Genomic DNA, 12,477 nt, shown 5'->3' on the forward strand with positions numbered 1-12,477 from the left:
ATGGCGTCAATCACTACAGACGACGTCAAGAAAATGAAAGTACCTGAGCTCAGAAAATTTCTCAAAAGTAGGAATGTAACTTGTGGTGAGGCGACGAAGGCACAACTTGTGGAACTTTCGGTGTTAACGCTTGAGTTGGATGTTAGGGCGATAGCCGATGATGACTATGAAAAATCACTCGGCGAACGCAGAACAGTGATTGATGGCGGTAGACAAGTTGTATTGCCTGACCCAAATGTGATCACACAATGGGAAAGCAGTCTTAAAATGATGCCAAAAATCGATATTGCCGATGTTTTTGTTTATTTGATATCCCACTGTTGTTGGAGTACATCTCGCATGAAAAAATACAGATACGATCGGGGATATCGTCTTTATAAAGATGGTAACATCATAGGTGTACAGCTACATCCCATGCCAGATGTCAATCATCTCTACGTAATGGGCGACTGTGTACGAGAAACAAGCGTCCGTGAAAAACCGTACAAAACCTGGTTACTGCTGTCTGAGGAAGGTGATATTGTATCCGGTGGATGCACTTGTGTAGCGTAAGTTTCTGTTATATCATTTAAATATAAGAACAAAGACAGACATTTGAACGCAATGAACCTACTGATAATTAGGAAAATTTGAGACACAACGAATAATCGTCGGCAGTTGTTCTGTTGTTTCTTGTCGTCAATTGAAAACATGAACTATTGAACATGAAATGTCGTTTCACATGATCACTGTGGTATGTTCAAATTCAGGTACAGCTGGCTTGTACTATGCGGAAATGGTGTGATTTTGTTTTTTTTCGCCCTCAAAGATATTTCTGTAGAACGAATTTATTTTGATCATGATTTCTGGGAAATGTCATTACCCAAACTATTGAGATTTTACAGAGAACATGTTGTTCCACGTCTCACATAGGAATGTGAATGAGAAATTGCAGACATGTATACACTTGTTATTGAAGCTTTAGTATCTGTATCTTTTTAGGGTGATCCTCAAATTGTACCCTTCAAAGGGACAAAGTTACTCATTTTTGACATTATTTCAGTTATTTTAGTTTCTTTTGAAATATTTTTGATGATGATCTGCTCACTAAATTATGCTAATCCAGTTGTTATAGTACAACTCTCAACCAGTGCATGGTTATAGTGTGTGAACACTTCCATTAAACAATTTTTGGTACATACCAAAAATCAAAAGATGGAAGTTATCATGCATTATGCCCATGTACAGGGTAGAGGTTGAGATTTGTGAACCAGTCATTGAGCCCATTTCAATGGGCAGATAAATACAAATATAGAAACACAAATAACTGAAATAATGTCAAAAATGGGTGACTTTGTCCCTTTAAGCAAGAGAATCTATCTCTCTGATGTGACAGTAAAGATAAAAAAACCCAGAAAATTACATTAGGATATTTGAAATCGTTTTTGTAAAGGCCAATGTCCTAGTAGGGGTTTCTAATCATTTTTCAACATATATTTCCCAAATATTAGTTCTTGAATTTGTTAAGGTTGTGTTAATTTACAAATACTACTACGCCTGATACAGTACAATACTATTTTATTTTCATGAAAAGGTAAAATTACTTGTACACAAAATAACTTAGTGATAAATACAAATATTGCTGTTTATATGGTACATGCTATACATACTTTAAATACACTGATTCCAAATCAAACAGTATTACTATGATCCAATTATATAAATATTCTATGTAAATTACTGGCAGATGTCTGTTTGGTTAATAATTTAAATAGATAATTTAAAATCATTTTCTTCAATATTTACATGGTCAACTAGTACAGTAAGCAGTATTTAAATATGCTTACACCTTTCATAATTTATTATAAGTATTTATAGAAATTCAAGAGTTTTGGTATTTTATTATTAAATGTGAAATGTATATTACTGAAATAAAATATAAACATTTTGATTTTCTGAAATAAATTATTTGTTTTATATCACTAGATATCTGTTTACTTAATGTTTAACATCAAGCATCTTCACCACTTTTGATAACATCACCAATGTATTGGGTACAAAGCATTATCTACTTTTTACAAGCTTTGGCATGAAATTACAAATACCTGCAGCAACACTGACCATTTGATTCATTACTGGTTTAAGTTTAAGTGGTATTACCTGATTCAGTAAATTAAATGATTTCAAACGGCCAATGGCTCTTTCAACATGTATGCGCAATCTAGCAATTTTGCGTGTTTCAATAACTTCTTTAGCATTCAGTCTTTTACCTTTGCCATATTTACTTTTCCGTGTAAATGAGGAATACGTAAAAGTGCTTTCTTTCTCAGAAGCAAATCCCTAATATTAAACCCACGGTCAGCCATAATTTCATCACCCTGGTCAATAAGATCTAAATATCCACTGTGTTTGTAAGGTATCTGTCTGAAACATTCCCACCCCATAAATTTTATAAGAATGAAAACATACCAGAGGGAGTGATAGATACAAGTAATTTAAGAGTATTGTGGATTTGTATGAACTGTATGTGGCGATTTGTGCTTTAGGTTTCCGTGGTTTCTGAACATAAAATTCTGTACAATCTATTATGCTTCTTGTATTTGGATACTGTTCCCTGAATGACAGTGGCATATTTTTCATTACCTGTTCTCGTGATGGCCATTTTATGATTAATTTCATTATTTTTGAAATATATGTAATCCATGTTATAAATACCTGTGAAACTCTGGTTTTGGAAACCCCAAAAATATCCCCAATAAAAAAACTAAGAAGCCCTAAACGTAATCTAACTAAGGTCATAAGATACTCATCATATCTCTGTAATTTACGTTTTGGTCCTGTCTTCTTTCTTTGCTGGCTTTGATAATTCTTTTCCTGTGCACTTGTACTATCACTCCAGTATTTTAGCTGTGGTTCCTTCTTATCAAGAATATTAAAGAAGGAATCTAAATATTGGCGGGAAGGAAACCCTGTATATCTAAATACACTTTCATCAGATTCAATTACTTTTTCAATAAACAGTTCTCTTCTCAAATTGTCTCTGTCAGTCAGCTTCTCTTTCAGTTCTGAATGTTCATTTAGCAACCTATCAATGTCATTTCCACAAATTTCTGTTTGAGTGGTGCTGTCAACATACACACCAATTCTCTTCCTGTTGGCATCTGCCTGATCTGCTGTCCATCCATCTCCAAGCTTTGTTAGGTTTAGTTTTCCAAGTTTTCTATCATCTGAGTGCTCTCCATCATCATCACTCATAGCTGTATACAGGTAATCATGCTGATTGATTGGCTCTATCATATTCAATGAAGAACCTATAGAGACAAAAAAAATGTCTTTTGTCATTTTGAAAGCTTATGAAGGAATGGTTAACTTGTGAAACTATCCAAATTAAAACTCATTATACTATAACTTGTACTGTCAAGTCAAAACAAGACATCCCCATGACATACAACAACCTTCATGGAGGCATACTTTTTGATGTGATAACATCATTGTTAAAAGGATATAAGTAAAGGTAAAGTCAGTGTCTGGTATAGAGTGATAAAATATATTTGGCCTCAACCCAAATATTGGCGATAATTGCCTGTTAAGGATGGACAAGTGGTAAAATTGAAAGTACTGTCAATGTCAATAAATTGTCAATTTTTGGATTCTTCTTTGTTAGTATAATCAAAATGTGTAATAAAATATGAGGGTCACCATGCTCGTGTACGTGTATGAATTTTAACATTTATGAGAAAGAATGTTGAGTCAGCATTTTACCACCAATGCCTTTTTTTCTATGGACAAAATCATACATTGCCTTTTATCTCAAAATTAAGGGCGATGACCCTGCAATTTTCGCTATTATTTATTTCGTTTGTCTGAGCTTTGTGCAAATTTCATTCAAATGACAATATAGTACAAGTTGTTTTTCTAGCAATTCTACATTTAATCCTATGAGAAGGGAAAAATTCCACATGTGCATAATGCTCAGTGGTACATCCTTAAAAGAAATTGATCCTACTGTAGTAAAATAGATAAAGCTAATTCGCTGTAGCTTTTGGCTATTTTTTCTGTATTTTCTGTCTGTATTTCAACTACAGTTTCTGTTGTCTGAATTCCTGCAGCATGGTAGTATTATGAACACAGCCATGTGTGTTTAGTCTATGTTGAAAACTGAAATAATGTTTGAACTTGAATTCATTTTTGTTGACAATAACATTTGCGTACACAGGCTTTGTTGAAAAGCAGAGTGCAGGCCATTTTAACATGGAGTGGAACAAGACAGTGAATACTGGCCTGGAATAATGAGAAAAGAAAAACAGAAGATACAGACAGTATACCTTTTAGCACTATGTGACTCAATGACCTTATATTAAACCCTACCTATCTCACCTCTATTGAAATTATTTATGATACAATTTTTCTCTAAGCTGTCAAAAATTTGTTCATTTGATCATAGACGGTATAGCGAGCTCTACTGTCTATGATTTGATGTACCATAGACCCTGAATATACTGCATGTGGCAATCAAGGTAATATATGAGTTGGGAGTCACTATGTACATCATTGTACATGTTTATGCTTACCAGATAAAGAATTTGTATCAGAATGACAACAATCCACTACCACTTCTTCACCAAGGTCACTCATCTCAGCATCTATGATTGTTGCCTGTTGCTGCAGCTCTACATTTTCTTTCTCCCAATAGCGCTGATCGCAAATGACGTCACTGTTCTCTCTCATTAATATGCATAAATAAACATTTGTCCGCATTTTCAGCATAAACGACGAAAATAAAACCTGCGAGTGTTAGAAAGGCTATTTAGCGTCACGCTTATTCGTATGAATTGATGACTGAGACTACAAGCTGCAACAACAGCCGCGCATACAACGACAAAATTTGTCCGAATTTCAGCATATTTGTCCGAAAGTCGCGCGCGTGCAGCTATATTTAGTAACAAACCCGAAATCGCGATCAACGCTATACGCAAAAGCAGTAGCCTGTTCACGCTTCAATATGTTAGTATTTGATCGACACACTGCGACACCTGTAACTATTGTACCCAAATAATGTCGGAACAGGATGTATAGATGTTGGCCCCTCGTCCGCCCTCGAAATGTCTGGAGCACACTCTTGAATAGTAGTTGGGTGACAGCCTTGTTCACGACGTAACATTTTTATCCACTGCCGTCGTAACCTTGCATTTTCAGTTTGGTCGGGAAAGCATGAAATGTTACATTGGTCATCCACGGATATTTCGACAATTTTTTTTCTTTTTTTTTTCCGCTGACGCCGAGCATCTGGAGCATTGCACACGAACCTAACCATGCTGGTTGCGCTAGGACGTCGATAAACAATGTAAAATATATTTCTAACCTGTTATCAGCAGATGATGTTGACGGCTGGGTCGTACAAAACAGATCACGCGCTCCGTGTTTACAAATTTTAACCCCAAAGAAATTTCTCTGACGTCATCAGACATGCGCCCTCACACAGCCATTGTGTATGAATCGTTCGTTTTGCGCGCAACCCGGGAAAGGGCTATTGCGCATGCTATGGGATTCGCGTCGCGTCTCTGAAGGGCGCGCGCGTGTTCCGACAGAGAAGAACGCGAATCGCAGGGTTTCTGCCAGACTACACTGCCAGGGCGAAACATGCGAAATGCAGAAAAATGTTTTTTCTGCAATGCCAATATGACGCTTACGAAGTAAGTCTGAATAAGTTTTAAATTATACATCAGAATGAATCCATTGTACATTGGTAGGCTTACGTTTATGAAAGAATTAGTACAGGATACGTGTCTGAGATGCTATGTTTTTCAATTTTAGGTCAGTTATTAGAGTTGGGGTTTGGGGTGGGGGGTTCTGAGACCTAACTTAAGCAATTAAGTTAGATTTATAAAATGAACTTTTAATATTACCCCTACTGTATGGAAAATATTCGTTCGGTGGTCGCAGCATAGCAATTTCACTGCAGAGAGAGAGAGAGAGAGAGAGAGAGAGAGAGAGGAGAGAGAGAGAGAGAGAAGAGAGAGAGAGAGAGAGAGAGAGAGAGAGAGAGAGAGAGAGAGAGAGAGAGAGAGATGAGAGAGAGAGAGAGAGAGAGAGAGAGAGAGAGAGAGAGAGAGAGAGAGAGAGAGAGAGAGAGAGAGAGATTTTAATTTATATTGGAAATCTTTTTCATAGTCGTGACTTTTGATGGAAGAAAACTAAAAACAAAATTAAATTGAACCGATTGAACGTGTATCCGTAAAGTTCGCACAAAAGTTAAAAGTCTAGGCCTGCTGGTATCGCGTAAACTGCTTGGTGTCACTTTTCCGACAAGCATTTAATTACCCCTTGGCTTAATGATATCCCCCTCTCTCCGTACAGTATGATGCACAATTCTGCGCTGCACGTAAAACAATTGGAAGTCACCCCTATTGACAAAATTAAAATATACAACACCTCTTTTTCAGAATTCCCACACAGCTTCAATGAACTGTTATTAGATTTCTATATAATACTTATAGCCCCTAAACTTGTAATAATAATAATTATAATAATAATAATAATAATAATAGTCGCGCCAGCGGCTAACTGACTACGTATATGCAGGTTCAATATATTATCCGAGTAACGAAAATTTTCACCAACTCAAATTCAGTGACGCTAGAATATTATTTGAATGCTTTTAAAGAAATAAATACAAAGCATCCAAGGTATTCACACGCGCATCAGCCAGTGAGTATCATTCCCCAACCCATCGATGATACAGATACCGTCACCATCACGCTCTAAAAGATAGAAACTGCCCGTGCGTTTGAACGGGGGACACATGCCAAGAATGCAGGGATTAATTTTAAGACGATCGGTGTTCACGTACAGAAAGCGCCCTCTGCCAGATTTTAGACTGTCACCTGGTTTCAGCTTGCAATTGGCATTTAGGCAATAAGTTGCTATACTGTCAACGATAATGACGACAGAATAATGTACACCCCTTTTTAAACACAATAGCGTTGTTATCATGCCACAATATTACAAGTTATGCCAAATAAAAAAAAGAAATGTTTCTGTTCAGGCCGTCCTTAAAAATGGTGCGGCGACGAGATTTTTATATTTCTTTTCCCTCAAGGGAGGGACGAGGGTCAGTTTTATAGTTTTATCAAATACTGTTCATGGAGTCTCTGATTATGCGCCCAAAGTATTTTCTCTTCTCTTAAGCCATTTTGGTTTGGTGTCGTATCAGTCAGTACATGTTGGGAATATTTCTTAAAGACCCTTGACTTGAAACTAATTTGAACTGAGATTAACATGTCAATACACAGAACGTACGTGCTCCTTGTTGATGGTGATTAAATGGTCGACCATGCTGGGGTGGACCTTATACCTTGAAATATCCTTCCCAAGCACCCTTGCGCAATGTGTGCATTACTAATAGATAGACGTTGAATTGTGGGTAAATATTTGGAGAAAGAGGTACATGCATGAGGTAGATGTATGAAGCCCGCCACCAGTGTCCAGTGACCCTTAAACTTGATTTATAGCTAGCTGAAGCATTACGTAGTTTGCCGCGGCCGCCTGCCACATAACAGGGGAAAAAAGGTAACGCACTGTTGTTCAAGTGACGCGCGCGCTGACCAGATCGAAACATACCTGTTTTGGCCTTATGTCCAATATTTTGATTAACTAAACAGAAAATCTATACACACCTGGGTCTGACAAGCGAGCATGAATTGTTTTCATCAGAGGGTAAACGTGGCGTTTGGATATATTGTTTACGTAAGGCGTAGTTGTCCTACTGATGTATATACCGAGTGAAGATTAGTTCATTTTGCTCTTTCTTATTACTAATCATGAATCAATATTATATTAAACATATAAGCGTCGACTGTGCATCTTCAGATGGAAATAACATTTCTAAAGCTTAACCTCTGGCGCGACAACCAAGGGCTGTGCCCTATGATGTGATATTAATTTTTGCTGTTTTGATAAGTTATGTTATCATACCACTTTTAATGCATTCATTCTTCATTGCCAGTCAATCGAGTTATTTTTTCCTTACAGTTGTGGAACACCAACATTCTCAGTGTCCATTCCAACCATCACAGGTGGGTTTGATTTTAATCCCACATGCAGACGGTTAGAGGGAAATTATAATCCCGATTTTAAGACTATGTCACCATGTATAGTAGATGCAGTTCTTGCGTACACTTCTTAGTAAATTTGGAGATAATTACCGTTGGGCTTTACGACAGTGGCTTTTGAGCTCATTGGAGTTTACTTACGCCATAGCACCTTATATATCGATCGCATATAACACAAAAAGCTGATAAATATTATGACAATATTAACTTATTTGTGATAGGGGTCGATGCACTACAAGGCATCCCACACGAACCCAGTGATTTAATAGAAATAGCCATGGTCAGTACCACACGCTTCTTGTATATAATACGAATGGTAGATCGCGATTCATCCACTGCTTCTCGCCGAGCGATATGTAAAGTAATGCCCCTTGGTCCTTTAGGCGTTTCTTTCGTAACTTTACATTTATCTCAGTTTCAAGATCATGAATCGATGAAGCCCAACCAATCAAGCTTTTTGGTCTTAGTTGCTGCATATTGCTCACACAATATGCTATGCCTTACTAAATACGTACATGATTTCTTTAAAGCGACTGAAAATCCCTCTACAACAGTGCCCATTGAAGATCATAAGAAATTATGATTCTAGAAATGGAATAGAAGCTGTGACTGGTCATTTTCACGAATAACTTCAGGCGATTTGAATGTAACTTGCATCCCTGCATCTGGCAGTTACTTTGCAGCCGGTGACACTGTCGTGTCTTGCGAAACAGGTGATCCTCTGAAAACACCTTTTCTTGCTCCTTTACCGTACGTGCGAGGTAAGATTTTTTAAAACCTCTGTAACCGATTTTATTGTTTATAGCTTTAGAATAGTTTCCCTTACTCGACTAAAGCACAGCATGCTATCATCTATAGCACGTCTCAGCTTTCTGCAGAATAAAGATTTGTTTCTCAAGAGATTTGTCAGATTTTTCATAGAAAGCGTATTTAATTAGTCTTGTCTGTAATGTTCAAGTTTATCGGCTGTGGGCTTTGTTTTACACATTCGACTATCATTTATGGATCCTGTTTTGCGTCAACAGATATGATATTGCCTAATATTTGGTGTCCGCCACACATTTCAATAGTAGCTGGACCGGGGAGAAGAGAGGATGCTGTAAATTGGTCATCTCCACACGCATCTGACAATTCAAGGAAATGTGACTGTGTCAGGAAGCCATGTATCCGGAGATGAATTTTTGATTGGTGTGACAGTTGTCTCATATAAAGCTGAAGATCATTCGGGAAACATGGCAAAATGTTCCTTCAATGTAACAGTTAGAGGTAAGTTCTTGCATGATACATCTGAAACTTTCTTTATGTATAAACAGGCGAAGAGCTTCACTTGCAATGCGTTCGAGTCTCTCTTGTGCGATTTGCAGTTAGAATGTTGATACACCTTTGTAGAAGCGCAGTATTTTTAGTGACAATGATCAGCCACATTGCAAATATCATGAAGTGTTTTCTGACATACAAATTATTGTAATTATGTTCATGTGTTGAGAAATCGATGTTCAATGAAGGTGGCAATATATATCGACCGGCGTTTCGTGGCAATCGCTGTTTATTGCCTTATTATCAGCACTGAACGAGATCTCATGGACATATGCCTTCAAATGAAAAAAAGGTTATTAGAATACTGTTGCTCTTAACTTCTACCCACCCCTCTCTCTCTTCTCTCTCTCTCTCTTCCTCTCTCTCTCTCTCTCTCTCTTATTTAGATATTGAAAAGCCTCTTGTTATTTGCCCGTCAAGCATCGAACAAAGCACATACCTAGATGTGCCTACTATCCAATTATCGTGGCCACCTCCGAATGCCACTGATAATTCTGGTACTGTCAGAGTGACTGGTAGTCATGAGCCTGGCAGCAACTTTACTATCGGGGTCACGACAGTGTTCTACCAAGCTGAAGATGCTTCTGGTAATATGGCTGAGTGTTCATTTGTCTTGACTGTAAGAGGTACGTTTTAAGAAAAATAACCTAACAACACAATGAAATAAATACACTAAAGGAGATTTTTGGCCTAAGGGCTTTCTCGACCAAACTCATTTCTTTCACATATATATATATATATATATATATATATATATATATATATATATATATATATATATATATATATATATATATATATATATATATATATATATATATATATATATATATATATATATATATATATATTTTATATATCTATATATATTATATATATATAAATATATATATATATATTATATATATATAATATATATAAATATATATATATAATATATTATATATATATATATATATATATATATATATATATATATATATATTAGCAAGTTACTTCACGTTCAAGGGGATAATATCTGTTACTTACGTTTCATGCATCCTGCAATCTGTTGAGAGAAGTGAATGGATTTTAGCTCCACACTCTCATTTATACTGTTTAAACGATGTAATCTTTGTATATTAGCTGACAAATCTACACTATTAAACAAACGTTCTCAGTGGGTTTCAAAATGTCGCCAACAATACAAATATTATATATCAAATTTTAAGACCACCTACAAATAGAATAGTATGTCCAAAAATGTAAAAGAGAGTATTGGGCTAAGTATCTCTTCACGTCACCTGTCTGATGATTTGAGGGTGCATGAAACTTACGTAACAGAGTTAAGTACCTTGTAACTGAAGTAATTTGTGTTATATATATATATTATATATATATATATATATATATATATATATATATATCTATATATATATATATATATATATATATATTATATATGCGCGTTATTAAAAAGAGACTTCTTTCATTTATTATGACAGTTTGCTCACCTTTGTACTCTGGTATCATGTTATTCCTACTTTTACTGACAAAGAACTCATAGATTGCTAACAGTCTTAAGAGTTTGCTAATTGCCGCTTGTTTTCATTTTTATTTTTTGCACAATTAAAAAATCAACAAAGCTCTCGTGAGACTTCATATTGATGATTTGAACAGAATGACGGGAAATATATCTAAAGCAGAGGTAAGAAATGATCTATAAAAATATTTTAATGTGGAGTTAAGAAAACTTTCACTTCAGATTTTATAATGCCTTGGACAAAGAGTGTTCAATTAAAGAAATGGTGATTATGGTCCTCGTGCGATAAGGTTTGTCTAATATGTACATAAAAGTAAGCTCATGGCAAATGAAACCTGCCATGCGAAAGGAAAATGAACACTTTGGATTTTTGATTTTGTCATTTGTATAGATTATTGGATCTCTAGAAAGATTATCGGATGACATGTCAGAATTTCCCATGCAAATTTTTCTGTAGAAGAAATAGTGGCATTGGCTGCAGGTAAGAGTTGTATTAGTCGACGCGAACGAACTTAAGGGGGGGGCTTGGTTTGGGTTCCATGCGTCCTTGCGTCCACGTAATCTCAGACATGCCTGAGCCAATTCCTTTCAACTTTGGCACAAAAATAATTCTCTTTGCATACATATGCACGTCTATTGTTTTGGTTGTGACGCGCGCAATTAGCGCTAATTACATAATTAGTAATTTTTGAAAGGGAACTCTGTTTCCGGAGAGACTGTGCCAAATTTGATGAAAATTGTCTAGATGTTGGTCCGACAGAGATTTAATGTTGTTAATTAATTGCTTATTTGAATATATTGTGAATTTCATAATTCTGGTAATATGTGAAGAAATACTGACTCAAATTAACTGAAACTTGGTACAGATGTTCCATACACCAGAGTTGTAACTATATGCAAAAATATTAAGCAAGGTCATGTCAATAATTGCTAATTTGCATATTTGATAATTTTGCAAATACTGCAGCAAATTTGATGAGACCTAGTGCAGATCTTTAGCACACAATCATTACAGCAAAAATCAGGATGGCTGGACAGTCTCATATACATATCGTTATTTTTTGTACGTCGCACACAAGTTTTGTAAATAACATTGTAGATAAAAAGAACGATCATTTGAGTGTCTGGATAGAACACACAAAGGAAGTGCTAAATTACTTATCGAGTTGATTGTAGAGACCGAAGTTAATTAGGACAGCACTCTGGCTAAACAACTATAATACAACGTATACATATTTATGCCAATCTGTTTTGATAGACACACAAGGATAAGCAGTGGAGTGCAGTGTCACATGAAAAGTATTTCGGCACCTCCAATGTGTAATCTATCCAAACACTCATATGAGTTGTTTCTTTTATCTACAATGTTATCTACAGAACTTGTGCGACGTACAAAAAAGAAAACGTAATGTATATCGGACTGTCCACCATCCTGCCTTTTGCTGCAATAGTGTACAAAGACGTTTAGTAGCCACAGTATAACGTTCATTAGCTTCTTCTTTTCATATTGATGAACTTTCATAATTGTGTAATATTTCTGCACATTCT

General features: G+C 35.9%; 1 protein-coding gene across 1 annotated transcript; it reads left to right on the forward strand.

Annotated features, from left to right (window-relative positions):
• Positions 1-552, forward strand: LOC139129245 (uncharacterized). Its single transcript, XM_070694888.1, has one exon. The coding sequence runs from the start codon at positions 1-3 to the stop codon at positions 550-552; it is 552 nt and encodes a 183-aa protein (XP_070550989.1).
• The last annotated feature ends 11,925 nt before the right edge of the window (positions 553-12,477 follow it).

This window comes from Ptychodera flava, chromosome 3 (assembly GCF_041260155.1).
Source record: "Ptychodera flava strain L36383 chromosome 3, AS_Pfla_20210202, whole genome shotgun sequence".
Taxonomy (NCBI): domain Eukaryota; kingdom Metazoa; phylum Hemichordata; class Enteropneusta; family Ptychoderidae; genus Ptychodera; species Ptychodera flava.